The sequence below is a fragment of the Plasmodium coatneyi genome, chromosome 12 (assembly GCF_001680005.1).
Source record: "Plasmodium coatneyi strain Hackeri chromosome 12, complete sequence".
Classification (NCBI taxonomy): Eukaryota; Apicomplexa; class Aconoidasida; order Haemosporida; family Plasmodiidae; genus Plasmodium; species Plasmodium coatneyi.
Genome location: NC_033567.1, coordinates 4,613,531 through 4,628,055, shown reverse-complemented (window position 1 = coordinate 4,628,055; position 14,525 = coordinate 4,613,531). Strand labels below are relative to the sequence as shown.

The 14,525-nt window shown below is 38.7% G+C and overlaps 6 protein-coding genes across 6 annotated transcripts; 2 read left to right on the top strand and 4 right to left on the bottom strand.

The window, feature by feature from the left end:
• Window positions 1-431: 431 nt before the first annotated feature.
• On the bottom strand, window positions 432-2,708 carry PCOAH_00047030 (Uncharacterized protein; the record flags this gene model as incomplete). Its single annotated transcript, XM_020061487.1, has 4 exons — window positions 432-510; window positions 667-800; window positions 1,028-2,232; window positions 2,363-2,708. The coding sequence occupies 4 exons, from the start codon at window positions 2,454-2,456 to the stop codon at window positions 432-434; spliced, it is 1,512 nt and encodes a 503-aa protein (XP_019916267.1).
• A 636-nt stretch (window positions 2,709-3,344) lies between these two features.
• PCOAH_00047020 (Uncharacterized protein) lies at window positions 3,345-5,132 on the bottom strand (the record flags this gene model as incomplete). Its single annotated transcript, XM_020061486.1, has 1 exon — window positions 3,345-5,132. One exon carries the CDS (start codon window positions 5,130-5,132, stop codon window positions 3,345-3,347), a length of 1,788 nt encoding a protein of 595 aa, XP_019916915.1.
• A 3,105-nt stretch (window positions 5,133-8,237) lies between these two features.
• Window positions 8,238-9,707, top strand: PCOAH_00047010 (Uncharacterized protein; the record flags this gene model as incomplete). Its single annotated transcript, XM_020061485.1, has 1 exon — window positions 8,238-9,707. The coding sequence occupies one exon, from the start codon at window positions 8,238-8,240 to the stop codon at window positions 9,705-9,707; it is 1,470 nt and encodes a 489-aa protein (XP_019916224.1).
• Window positions 9,708-10,460: 753 nt separating this feature from the next.
• Window positions 10,461-11,652, bottom strand: PCOAH_00047000 (SNF7 family protein; the record flags this gene model as incomplete). Its single annotated transcript, XM_020061484.1, has 3 exons — window positions 10,461-11,107; window positions 11,307-11,350; window positions 11,518-11,652. The coding sequence occupies 3 exons, from the start codon at window positions 11,520-11,522 to the stop codon at window positions 10,461-10,463; spliced, it is 696 nt and encodes a 231-aa protein (XP_019916710.1).
• Window positions 11,653-12,279: 627 nt separating this feature from the next.
• PCOAH_00046990 (TFIIH basal transcription factor complex TTD-A subunit) lies at window positions 12,280-12,483 on the top strand (the record flags this gene model as incomplete). Its single annotated transcript, XM_020061483.1, has 1 exon — window positions 12,280-12,483. One exon carries the CDS (start codon window positions 12,280-12,282, stop codon window positions 12,481-12,483), a length of 204 nt encoding a protein of 67 aa, XP_019916584.1.
• Window positions 12,484-12,565: 82 nt separating this feature from the next.
• Window positions 12,566-13,656, bottom strand: PCOAH_00046980 (ADP-ribosylation-like factor; the record flags this gene model as incomplete). The annotated part of the gene is made up of 2 exons (XM_020061482.1): window positions 12,566-12,994; window positions 13,237-13,656. The coding sequence occupies 2 exons, from the start codon at window positions 13,654-13,656 to the stop codon at window positions 12,857-12,859; spliced, it is 558 nt and encodes a 185-aa protein (XP_019916937.1).
• Window positions 13,657-14,525: the final 869 nt, after the last annotated feature.

Below are 14,525 nucleotides of genomic sequence, written 5' to 3'. Positions count from 1 at the left end.
TTTTTTCTTACCATACTGTGACCCATTTCAAGGGAAAACACACAAAACAAAAAGAAAAACATAACTTCCAAATGTATATACTATTGGTCAACATAGTGACAGACGCGTAACGCTTTCACCACTTTGACATTTTTTCCAGTAAAAAATGGCTACTTGAAAAGGAAGAAATAATAATAAGGGCGTTCGGCTTTATTTGCCGTGTGTGCGAATTGTTAAGGCCCACACATACTCGTGTGTGTTCGTTCGGTAAAAAAAAAAAATGCTAATCACATATGTAACAAAAAAATGTGCAAAAAAAGTGTACAAAAAAAAGCACAAAAAAATGGACAAACAAATAATACAATCACGTTGCGAACGCGTAAATAACCAAAAAAATAACCGCATAATGCGTGCGTTGGGCAGCCTCCTCCCCTGAACCCTCCTCACAAACACTACGAAATGTTCGTTTTTTCGTTTCCCCTTAAGATCTCAAACTCGGCCTTTTTCCTCTTGGAATAATTTTCCGCCTCCCTGTAAAGAAGTGAAGGTGTATAGGGTGATGCACCAAAAGGGGCTGGCGTGGGAACATCAAAGGGGGGATCACTCCCATTACCCCCCTCGCTCTGCCTGGAGCACATACACACGCATACATACACATGTATACACGTAGACAGAAAATTGGATTACTTTATAAAACACATTATCCTGTTCACAAAATTGTTACTGCCGATGTTTTGTTTTATGAAGGTCTTCTCGTTCGTGAACGGTTCGTTTTTTTGCAGCTCGTGAAAAATTAGCAGGAACTTGGTAATCTCGTAGGACTACGGGGGGAAACAGTGAAGTGGTGACGCGGCGATGTGACGATGTAACGATGTAACGATGTGGCAACGTGACAAAGGGAAGACGTAAATCATAAAAAATGTGCATAACCAACAGTGCAGCGTCTTATATGGGTCAGTGGGGCCATTTCCCGTCCACCCTCCTCGGTAGAGCCTCACACAGGGCAGTCCTCATATATAGGCACTCTCTCTAATGATCCTTTTCTTACATTCCTAAAACAGCAGAGCAGATTCATGATGCACTTGAGCCGAATGAGGATCCTAGTTCGCAGCGAGTTGTTAATGTCGGCAAAGCCACATAACTTACTCTTCAGCGCGTCCATATTCTTGCTACTCTTAAACGTGCTGTATATTCCTTTACTAATATTTATATATTCCTTGGACAGAATCAGATCGTTAATTTGCAACTTTTCCAATAAGAGCAAAATGATGTTGTTAAAATAAGGGTAAGGAATGTTCACCTTTTTTGGTACCTCGATATGGTAGGATATAATCCAGTAGAGGCGAAAGTATCTCTTCGCCAAATAAATGCCAACCAAATTTTCCAATGTTTTAATTATATTATACTGAAGATATTCATTCTTCGAATTGGTGTTATTTTGTGCCTTTTTTTTTCCTTTTCCTTTTCTTTTTTTCTTCTTTTTTTTAAATAAAAATGATTTATTTCGATGACCATCATTATTATTCATATCAAGAACAGTTTCCTTTTTCATAAAAAATTTATAAAGTCGGAAATTCTTTTTAAGAAATTTTAATACATTTTTCATACTTATCCGTCTTTTCTTATATAACGTACTTATATCTATATTTCTCCTTTCGTAAATATTTATTATGTATTTCCACATATTTTTTATATTTTCTATTTGTCTTTTGACTGATATTTTGTGTATATTCGTTATTTTAACAAACTCGTTCGTGTACTTTGAGATATTGTTAATGCTTTTATATTTTATAATTTCCTTCTCCAAGTTGAAGTCAATGTTGTAATAATTTTTTATCAGCTTAAGCGCCTTATTTTTGCTTATGGGAATGTAAAAATTGGAAAAACGCAAATCCAAATTGGTCAAATGGTGGGACAAAATGTGAAAAATGTAAAACTGCTGTTTTATGTATAAACATAAAAAATGGTCGAACAAAATGTTGCTGCCTATGTAATCGCTTTCCTTATTTTCCGTGTTAAACATATTCATAATTCTGTTTTTCACAAAAAAAACATTGTCTTTGTATTTTTCTTTAACCGCATTTTCGATCTCCTTGCTAATCACATGGTCGCCCTTTTCCTTGTTCGCTGCTTTCCCCTCTACATTGTCGCCGTCACCATCAGCATCACCATCTCCCGCGTTATTCAACTCGTTCTTTCTTTTGATCAAGTCGGCGTAGAAGTTGTTCTGCAGCATGCACAGCACTTCGAATTCTGCGGAGTGGACAAAAGAAGGGTAGACGGTAGACGCATGGGAATATTTTCCTTTCGCTCCTTTTTTGCAACCTTTTTTGCGTGTCATAAGCGCACCATTTTAGCCGGGCGTGCTCCCCTGCCCCCTTACCATTGTGCCCCCGGAGCCACAGGTCGAAGATCCCGAAATTTATTTCAGTAATATTGGGCGAAAAAAGTGGTATCTCAAATTCCGTGATGTCCATCTTATTTCCGCTTTTCTCCTCACATTCATGCCTTGACACACGCACAAAAAAAAAAAAAAAAAAACGGTTATGCCTTTTTTTTACTAAGCATGTTGCACTTGTTCGTCATTTTTCCCTTATCCAACCTCTGCTGCACATAAAAATGCGCAAGCACTTTACCACTGTTCTTTTCGTATATTTCTGCCACTCAGCTGTTACACCACATATAAATTCTTAACCCATTCGTCCCTTTAAGAAATACTAATTTTCGCCATTAAAAAGGGCACACGAGCGGACACGTATGCATAAAATATTTGCATATACGTGCTCACGTTTTTTAAAAAAAAGCATGCAAGTTTTTTTCACTTGTGTACACAAATCTGGACTAAAAAAAAGAAGAAGCGGGGAGGAAATGCAGAAATGAAAGTGTTTACAGAATTTCGTTTCCTCTTTCCTTTATATTTATTTTAAAAAGGGTCACACGTACCTATGCAATTGTACGTATGCAAACTCAAACTTATGGTCATTCGGTGGAAGGGCCTCAAAGGGTTGCAAAATTTCGCGCGCAAAAATTGCTCCAAGGATGGCCCATCCACCGAATGGCGCATCAAAATGGCACTAGCAAATCATGTAGTACCAAAACGAACAGCCCCTAACGACAGTGTAACAAAACAAATTCACAAAAGGTGCAAAATTATAAAATGCGCAAGAACGGGGAAGCGCCAAATGGGGAGGCAAAAGCGAATTCAAAAAAAAAAAAAGTACCATCAGATTACCCTTTCTCACTTCATCATCACCGCCGCAGGAAGCATATATAAAACTGCAAAGCGAGTAAATTAAACAGAATAGGGGGTGAGGATGTTCCCCCGCAAAGGATATACACAAACAAAACACACCCATGGGTGCACACTAAAAATGGCAGAAAATGTCATTTTTATTAACATTTTCGCGGCCATACGGCGGGTCATTTTCATTACAGTTGTCAGCATAATTTAAAGACTCGTTGTTGTAGCATTCTTCAGGGTTAGGCACATTTCCCCCCGTCGATTGGATGTCCTCGTTACTCGTGTAGGCATATTCGCCATTAGGGCTTCCATACACGTCTTCTTCGCGCGTTGCATTTCTGCTCACGTGCTCATAACCATTTTTGTAATAACCGTCATTGTGATTTATGTCCACGACGTCCGCGTCGGGATCATCTGCAAATTCTTCATTCGTGTAGTTTTGCACATTAGTGTGATGTTCATTTTGTTCTTCATAAGGATTCTGCTTGGCATAGCTATCGTGGTGCTCATTACCAAACTTTGCGTTTATTCCCCCCGTGCGGAAATCGTCCTCTTTGGTATACACCTCCCCATACGCACCGACTCCGTAATGACCATGCTGATCAGTGGTGGGCGTCACTTCCACCTTTTCGTGACTATTAATGGTCTCCTCACTAGTCACGGTGTCCTTCCTGCTAAAATTCTCACAACTATTATAGCTGCCATATTTGTACAAATTGAAAAGATCCTCCTGTTCCTCTGGGTGCCCATCCCACCTGACGTTACGTATTCCCTGTTTTATTATGCCTTCCTCCGTTTTTCTACTTTCCCTATAAGAGAAGGTAGTCCCGTTAGGATCTCCACCTTTACTATGGTAGGTTGTACCCTTATGCATATCACCATTAGTGCCACAGCGGTTTATGACACTAATCTTACACTTCCCTTCAGTGCCCGTCTTGTAAACACTCCCATCGACCCGTTTGCCAAATTTCCTCCCAGAAGCAAATTGCTCAATGTCCACTTCTTCACTTTTCAATTGGTGCATATAACTCATGCTACTTATTTGCTCCTTCACAAATGCAGCGTTACAATTATTCCTCAGGTGAACCAAAATGTACATATTGACTTCTTCGTGTCTACTGAGATAAGGAAAGGAACCCCCCGATTTCAATATCGCATGTTTAGCATATGGGTATGCATTTTTCATGTCCTCATTTAGGCTATCTGCATAGGTATTATTTAATGTCTGCAGAATGGTTATACTCCTATCGTTCACATTAATCCTATCAACAATTTCCGACGACAATTGTAAACTTATTCTTCCTCCCAAATCTGCAGAAGATATTAAATCCACTTCGTTACTCATAAACTCTAGTGAATTTTTTTCCTTCAAATCTATATTCACATAATTTACATAAATATAATTTTCCAATATGATTTTTTTTAATAACACATGGGGTAGGAAACTGTATAATTTCCCGTAGACATTTCTGAACGCTGCAACTGCAGCAAAGTCATCTGTCCTTCTGTAGGAATTGCACAGAATTAAAGACTCCACTTTGGACGGATACAATTTTGCATACAACTGCATTAGGTATCCACCCAAATCGGACGCAAAAAAATGTGCCTTCTTTATATTTAAATATTCCAATATGTTACACATATTTTTTATCCAATCCTTTAGGTAATTATAACATGGGTACTGAAAGGATATAACTCGGAACCCTAAGTTTGCCAATGCGTCTAGCTGGTAAAAGTAACACCCAGCTGTCCCACATATCCCATGCAAAAAAATCACGATGTTTTCATTTCTGCTGTTAATATCGTAGTAGGACCATACCAGGTCGCTCTTCGGCATGGACAACTTCTTCAGGGGGTGCTGTGAGCAGAAGCTCTTATATGCTTCATGCATTGATGCTTTTGGCGACTCCATGGTGGGTTTCATTAACTGTTCATGTGGGACCAAACTGGCCTCTTACAACGTTATGTGCTCGCACAAAAAGAAGGGGCAGAATAACAACAACGACCTGGTTAAGCACTCACATTAGTGCAAAACACAAGGTGAAGAATCTATGTACCTACGCATGCGCAGCTCTATTGGAAGATCCCCCACACATGGAAAATTAACTTTTTTATGGGACAATCGCCTACAACATGGGTATATCCCATGCCCTTCTCTGCTGGTGAGAATATTGCCCACCTTTCGTATCTCCCCCAATGCGCCCTCAGCCCGAGCCGCTTTCTATCTGCTCTTCTTCAATCAGGACGTGCAAGCGGGATGCAAAACCGTTCCGCACTATTAAACGTTATTGTATATATAAAAATATACATATATATCCCCACCTTTGCAGGTATCTCTTCGCTTCCTTATTTACCCAAGACCACGCAATAATGCCTCACATGTACGCGACTTCGCCCCCAATGCATGGCTTCACGAAGCGACGATTCTGACCAAGCTCCGCAGTACACTCAAAAAAGGGGCGCGCTAAAAAAAAGTATTACCTATATTGTGTTTAAAAAAAAAGGGAAAATAAATATACACGCGCATAAACATATTCATATATGCATACTGAGGCATCATTACGGGGAATACTCGTACCATTTAAGCGAAAATGCGTGTAACAGCGCTTCATTTCGCTTCCTCATTTTGCATTTCGGAACACCATTTAGGGAAAGCATTATCCGTGATTTAATATTTTATGAAAAATCAACATTGCAAAAATGCAGTTTCCAGGTATGTAGGTATGTATAATGTCGCTATGTGCATATTTCCTCATGTGCGAATTTTTTTTTTTTTTTCCAAGCGTGTATAAATTATATACGCGTTAGCTTGTTCCCTCTCCCTTCTGTACCTTTTTAAGCATCACATGTAGACTGGCTTCCTCCCCCTTGCACTTGGAAACGCGATTACTCATCAGGACATGAAGCACGTTGTACGTCGTGAGTTACAAGTTACAAATCATGGATCAGCTCTTCAGCGAGTCCCATACGGCGCTCAATTTGTTCTACTCACCCATGCCTTTCCTTCACTCTGTTGCAGTTGCTAATAATGGCACGGAATAGTAGCGCTTGAAATTTTCCTGTTCGTGTTGGTCAATTTACAAAAATATGTTCTTCGGGGTTGCGAAAAAAGTGCTGCGCATGTATGTACAATATATTCATTTGCAACAAAGGGTGATGTGATTTTCCCCCCCACCGAGCTGGAATAATATGACATGGAATAAAAATGGGAAACGCTTAAAGAAGATGTTTTGCCGACTTATCAAATGTTGCTTTGATAACGGTACGGGGGTCAGCATGCGATGAAGAAAAATTCTAATAAAAATAGTGTGTTCATTTTGTGTTTTGTCTTTGTTATATTTGGCCACTATTATATGTATGTATTTTATATATAATATATATTTTTTTAACGTATCATTAAGAAGGCTGCGTATGCGCGCAAAATGTGTTTATGTATATGCTATGCACATGTGCGTGAATAATATGCGCATACGTTTATATCTCCACAAATGCATATATATATATATGCGCATGAGTGAACACACGTCAAGTCATCCCTTTCGCCCGTTACGGGAATATACGGTTCTTTACCTCTGGCAGCTTCGTCATTTCTCACCGCTCGTTGGCGCATTCGTGCGTTCCCTCTTTGCAAGTGGGCGAAAAATCATAATTGCTCACCCTTAAACCATGCAGACACGCAAAAAAGGAAAAAAAAAAAACATAATATATACGCGTATATGTACACACAAATATGTTTCTTCGAAAATGTTCACGTCTGTTTTGACATTTCATCTTCGTTACGGATGTGCTACAACGCAACATGGGAAGAACATCCTTACCGTTTTAAGCGCTTTTTTTTTTTTCGCCAAAATGTGATTATGGTGTAAGCTTCAAACTGCATATATTTCGCTTTGTAGAAAATACACCACTTTGCCTTTTTTATTTATTTGTTAAAAAATGAAGTTATGTTCATATTGCAACATGCATGATTTTTGCCGCACTTTTCCTCCCTTCTGATTAAAAATGCTTAATTTGGTTCAAAAAAAAAAAAAAAAAAGAACTAAACTTTTGCAGTATAATTTCCTCTTAAAAGGTTAACACTTTGCTTCTCCCCCCCACACTTTCTTCATTTTTTATTCTTATTAAATATGTCCAAAAAAACGGAAATGTGTTATGGCAATATGTATATATACACATGATTGTCTGTTATTTTTTTCTCCATTCTGAGGGAAACCACGAATGGAAGGCAGGGGCGCCCTCCCCATGCAAAGCAGAAACAATCTCCCCTTTAACGAGCGCTTTTGCAATTTCACACGGACAACATATTAAACTGTCACATGATAGAACTGAAAAATTAAAAAGTTCCAAAATTATATTTTAAAAGGTTATCCCTCTTTGTAAGGGACCCCTTTTTTGAAATTCACCACATCGCGTCTCTTCCGGACGGAAATAATCTCCTTAATGAATCTCACCTTGGAGCTGCTCAAATTGCGGTCTTCTTATCGCTGTCACGGAAACAAAAGCGAATCAGCGGTGGATCGTGCAAAAGAGGCATTATCCCAAATTGCACAAGAAGGGAACGTCCTTATTTTACGAAAATTTTGTAAGGGCACGGATTTGGAAACAACACTTCTTTTTTTTTCCCCATTTCGTATAGGTTATAAGTTATCTACATTTTTACAACGTTTAATAATATTACCCTTGTTGGCTCCTCTTTTTACGGTTCGTTTTATTTTTTTCGGTTTATCTGTTGGTACTGCTTCGTTTTGTTCCCATTGGGTATTAACCTTCGTACAGGTGTAATTTGATTTTTTATTCTTCTTTTTTTTCTCTTCATCGCTGGCGTTATTGCTATTATTTGCCCTACCTCCGAATTGATGTCACTTTTTATGCCCCTTTCGAATATCGAAAAAAAGTTTCTGCATACAACATGAAAGGCAAAAATCGAACAAGCAATGGAACAATCGGAAGGCATGTTCAGGGGAAGGAGTAAAAGCTTCACCCGTTTATTTCCCTTCCGCTGAGTATAAAGCAAAAGATGGAGGAGCTACGGAAGAGGGTGGAACAAGGAAAGGAAAAAATTAAACAAATTGGTAAAGAAATCCACCAATTTGATTTAAAAAAGAGTGTAGAAAAATTGTTTTTTAAAAATGGAAAAGAAAACGAACTCAGTGACATGTTATTTTTGGTACAGTATTCACTGAAATATAAGAACGTGTGCAAATGGCCAAATTATAATGACCTGCTAGTAATCAATTATAATATAAATGACCATTTCAAAGCCATGCTTCAAAAAAATGGGGGATTTGTTCAACACTATAAAAACGTCACACCTGATGGAGGGACAGATAGAGCAGCAACCATGAACCGAGGCGGGGAAACCTCACTCTGGAGTAGCGATAAAAGCGATACAACGAATCACAACGGTGAAGGAAACGCTCTCCAGACAGTAGAGAAGCAAATAGACCCTAAGTCGATGAATGGCGTGGCGAACAAGACGAACAAAGCATGGAGTACCGCAGACAGGGAAGACCAAATTTACGCAGACGCAACGCGCTTAACAAAAGGGGAACTGCCACAGAACTTCCCTCCTGATAACACCGTGCCAAAATTCCCCCCTTCGAAGGAATCCACCCCACAGAGCACCCCCCCTGGAATCAGCGCACGCACAAAAAAGGAAAACAAATTTGTGACCCACTTTAACGAAGACATAAGTCCCTACGACAAAATAAAGTTGCAAATTTTTATGTATTTCGTGTTGAATAATTATAGAGTGAAAATTTTAGTGGACGCATTATCTGCGTTAAATCGCCCAATTAACGTTATATACATAAATTGCCCTAATAATAAAGAGCAGAAGAAGACCTTTTTTCAAAAGGTGGGGAGCTTCTTCACCCCCCGGTACAAAGTCAATGATATTTTCGTGAATAATAAAAATAATTATCTACCAAAGAGCAAAGAAAATTGTTCATGTTCGGAAATATCCCCCATTAGGTATAGTAATAGCCCAACCACCTCCCCTTCTAACGGAAGAGAATCAAATTACGTAGGTGGTTACAACCCTATAAACAACACTATTTGGATTTGTTCAAATAATATTAAAAATTATTATAAGCTCAAATATATACTAACGCATGAACTTATACATGCCTTTGATTTTGCAAGGGCAAATATAGACATGTACAATTGCCACCATATTGCTTGTTCAGAAATAAGAGCTTATAATATGAGCAATCAGTGCAGCTATTTTAACAGCAAATACTTTTCCCCAAACCATGATGTGTTTACTAATTTTAAAAGCCCCTCAATTAGAGCTACTCCCAAAAATAAATGCATATATAATAATGTGTATTCATCTCTGAACCAGTACAAGCCTTGCACCAACAACACACATCAGTTTATAAATGACGTCTTTGAGAAATGCCTGCACGATTATTGGCCCTTCATGTGCTCGCCCGAACAGGACAGCAAGTATAAGCCCTCCAAGATTTTTAAGAAGGATTCCTGAGCAAGACGCGGGGGAAATATATACCTCAACGTGTGCGTCTCAACCCTGACGCTTATAGTCATCACCTAGCAAAACGCAACAATACAACATGCTACCTCCCCGTGTGCATACGAGCACAATCCCCTCCAAACCGTTTGCTCCAATTTTTTTTTTTTGTGAATTCGTGTACATAATTACCCAAAATGATACTTAAAACTAATCGAAAGGAAAAAAAAAATTTCTTTTTTTTTCCTGTATTTGTGAAATTCCTCGTGTACTGTTATTCCTTACAAATTTTGTGCTCCTGATCAGACAAACTTATCGTCCGACGCGATGAATTCTCATATGGGTGCCCCACTTGGGGCATAAAAAACGCGTTCAAATGATCCGATAATTTACAAAAAAAAAAAATAAATAAAATAAGGCCGCCCGAAAAAGGAATGCCTTCTACATTAATTCAGCAGGGGTGCACACAAAATGTGGTTAATGCCACTATGATAACATGTTCAAATATTAAAGCGCTTACTGTGCCCACGCGAGGGCGTTGAAACGAAAAAAAATATATATACTGCTCGCAGCGGGTGAGCCCAAATGAGAGGGTAAATATATGCGCACCTTTGGGGATATGCACACACCCGTATACATAGCATACATGCGAAGAAGATCCGTGCAGTGGCTACCCCCTATCTCCTTTTGGATGACGTTCTTTCTTTTCCACTTGACGCACTTTAATTGCAACGCACATTCATGCCAGTGATTGTCGTCTTTTCATCCTTAGCTCTCCTTCTGCGTATAGTAATGTTCACTCTGCTTTTCTTTATTTTTAACAAGTTCTGTGTTTTTTTCCGTGGCAGTTATTTCCTGCTCCGGTGCCTCTTCCTGTTTCTCTTCCACCTTATCGCTCTCCAAATAATCAGTAATGTTATCCTCGACCTGTTCGTCTAGGATGCTGTCCTCAATTAGGGACAACTCTGCGTCGATTTCGTTTTCGTCCAATTCTAAAGGTATATCATAAGAGGAAGATAAAAGTTCCCCAATTTCTTTTGCCTCTTCCATATAATCAAAAAGGTCATCCTGCAATTTTTCTATTTTTCCAATGTTCACTTTTTTCATATTTTTTTTCATAATTTTGCTTGCGTTTTCTAGAGCCTTACATGTATCAATTGACATTTGCACATTATCATTTGCATATTTTATTTGGTCTATATTGAATTGAATTCCCATTGTACTCTCCTTGTTGCTTTCATACGTTTTTTTTCTCTTAATGATGATTGCAGCTTTGTTTCTTAAGTTGTTAATGACATGCTCATTGACTGGATTCTTTTTCTTTTCTTCCTCAATTTTTTGCTTAATTATGTTTAGCTCCTTATTATATTTGTCGATATTATCATCAATACTTTTTACGCTCTTCTCCAGGTTTCCTGCAAAGGGATATGCGTGTGTTCGTACGCAGGGGGTATGTTATTTTGCCGTACTTTTGCACGTGCGGTTTTGTGTCCATGCATTGGACGCTTAGATGATTAAGAAAAAAAAGCGGAGGGGGAAAAACATATGAACCCTTAAAAGGGCAACACACACTACATGGTGTTTTCCTCTTTTGCGCCAACAGGACGTTATTACCATATGCGTCGTCCAGCGTGTGCTCCTTCTTAGGCTTGAAAAATCTGAAGGGGAAAAAATCGTTCAAAGGAAGTGGGGGAAAATGGATCAAAATGAAATTTGGACAGTCCACACAGTTACATCAGAACGGGCATGTTATAGCATAAATATGAACACGACAAAGCATCCGCCGCGCCCCCTTCCTGCGTTGGTGATTCCTCCTCTGCCTTACTTCATGTTCGCTTGTCTGTTTTGTAAAAATGCTTCAGAGAAGGGCGGTTTCTTATCCCGTGAGCTGAACAGGTTTGCAATTTGGCCTTCCCTAAATATTTGTTTTGTTGCAAAATTGTGCCTTCTCCACGTATATAATCCCCCTGTGCAGTTAAATACGTGGATGATGGGGCACGAGTATTTATATACGTATATGTCCTAACCTGCGCTTATTTATTTTTTTTTTTTTTTCCAACGATTTTGCTTTTTAGGATGCCATCATTTTTTGTATTCAATTCGTCGCGACGTTATCCTTTTTTTTTTTTTTTTTTTCCTTCATGTACGATCAGCCCCTTCCCCTGGGTATACTACAATCATACATAAAAAAAAATGATAATTTTGCTAAAAAGCCGTACGTTTTCGAGTAGCATTTCCACCCACCGAAAATGCTGATTTTGTTTCAGTAAAAATGTACGAAAAATTATGCTATTTATGGTGAAAGAAATTGCGGTAAAATTATGTACAAAATTTGGGGTGAATAATATCCATTGTAAAGACTGTGTGGGAAATCCCATCCCGCTCATAGCTTAACATTTTAAGATAATTTTTTTTGTAGTTCGGCCTCTTTTTTTTTGGCTATGTATTACATAAAAAAGTAACCGTGTGAGCTGCCAATCCACCTGCCACATTAACCAGCACACGTAAGAGGACAGATTATGACAAAAGCTTAACAGGTTGGGAAAGAATTCATTCCCTCTGCGACAGTAAAAAAAAAAGGGAAAAAATGGTTACTGCTATAAAGGGAGTTTTAGTAAAATGTGACGAGCCAACGATGCAAATAATTCTGCTCATAAATGAAGGAAAAAATTTCTTGATAGAAAAAATCAGTGACACAGTTTGCTTGTGCAAAGAAAATGTATACGAATTTTTGGAAAAAGAAGTGATGAGACAGTTGGAGTACACAGAAAGGCACGAAACGGAAGATTAAATGCGAAAATTATTTCATTTCTCGCATTGTCTTACCTTTTTTTTACATCCGAGGGGAATGTACGATGCGAAAACGTACTCTGAAAAATGGCCATTCGTTCAAAAAAACGTTGCACTTTTTCAGTTAATAAACTTTATGCGCCTTTTTCAAAAAAATGCCATTTTGCTAAGAGCACATTGCCCAATTGTGTCTGCATGTGTTTGTGTGATTTTCTCCTTTTTGCAAGCAATTAACTCTTAAAAAATTAACAAATGTCTGACAATGGAACGGGACATTGCGTAAAGTGCGCAATTTGCACAAATGGGAAGAAATAAAACATACATATCATCTTCGACACATCCTGTTGGAATAAGCGCGTGCGGGATGAACCAAATCAGTAAGAGCTGTTAATTCTGTAGCTTATGTCATCGATCAACCACATAAACGACTTGAGTAACCCCTTTCCCGAAAAAGCGCTGCACTCATTTATGCACCAGTGGCGATCAATGTTCATTTCGTTTAGCTTCAAAATCTGCGAGGCGAAATGTTCAAAGGGACGCATGGGCGTGTGTGCCTCTATATGCACAGAAGTAGCGCACTCTAGAGGTGCTACGAACTATGCCTTAGATGAATACGCTTTAAAAAGAAGCGATCACGCAGCTGCACTTAACCGCGTATGCGCAGAAGCATGCACATATATCATTGCGCGTGTGGGTTCACTCGGTTCTCCCGAAACAACTCACCAACGTATCAGCACAACTGCACAGTACTTACCTCAACGATTTGTTCCACCTTTAAGGAGTTCTCTATATCCACCTTGTTAGATAAAATCAGCAGGGAACATCCGTACAATCTCTCCTCTTTTAAAATTTGTTTCAACTCATATGAACACAACTGGATTCTGAACAAATCGGAGCTATCAATCACATATATAATGCCGTCTACATTCTCGTAATAATTTTTCCAAAAGTGCCGAATACTTTTCTGCCCCCCTATATCCCATATATTAATAAGGTGCTTATCAAACTGCAACGTCTCTATGGTGAATCCGAACGTGGGACTTACCTTATAAATGTCTTCCCCCAGTAACCTCTTCACGATAGTCGTTTTTCCCGCATTGTCCAACCCTAGTATAATTATCCTTAAGTTTTTTTGCTTTTCCTTTATTTTCTTGAGAATTTTCAGGAGTACCATTTTGGCGCATTCCAGGGGGGCGGGGCTCCTTAATACGGCGTAGGTGAATAGTTCAGCGTGCGTACATATATATATGTACATACTTATACACACACCTGCGTGCAGCCTGCACATGTATACGGACAGGCGCACCGCCCCATTCGATCACTTCGTATAACAGTTTTCAGTAGAAACGAGTGCAGGTAATATCATCACCCTTTGTCTCCCTAATGTTTCCTTTGCCTGCATTTTTATGCCTCTCTTTTGTTTACTTACCCACTCGCGAAATTGCAAAACGGTTAATGAGCTTCTATATTGATACGCTGAATATGTCATTAAAAAGGTTGTCCCTTTCCGTTTCGAAAAAGGGACATTTTTAATTCGTCACGGTTTGAAGTGATACCAATAAAGTCATGCACCGAAAGCAACTTCCCACTGTAGTACTTACATGGATTGCAAAGGCAGAAATTCCCCCCCAATAATTCCTCAATTTTTACAAATTGCCTTTTCCCCACGCGCACACCGTCCCGCTATTACAATTTAATCGTCCTTAAGGGTGTAATAAAATTGAGTAAAAAATGCCCGACCACATCGAAGCGAGTCCAACTTTAAAAATGGCATAAAATTTAATGCCTTTTCCACATTGGTATATGCACGCAAAATGGCAATAATAACCTCATTAGTCAAAGTAGCTGGTATTTTGTTTACCCTTTTTGCTAATTTAATTCAACTTAATTGTTGAAAAAAAAAAGAATAACGTCGCTGTTCGCTTTTACAGTACAAACGCATTTGTTCATTCATGAAGTAGGAAAGAGGGTAAATTTTACAGGTAATGGAAAAAATTCCACCAAACTGATATGAACACGTCATGGAAAAAAAAAAAAAAAAGA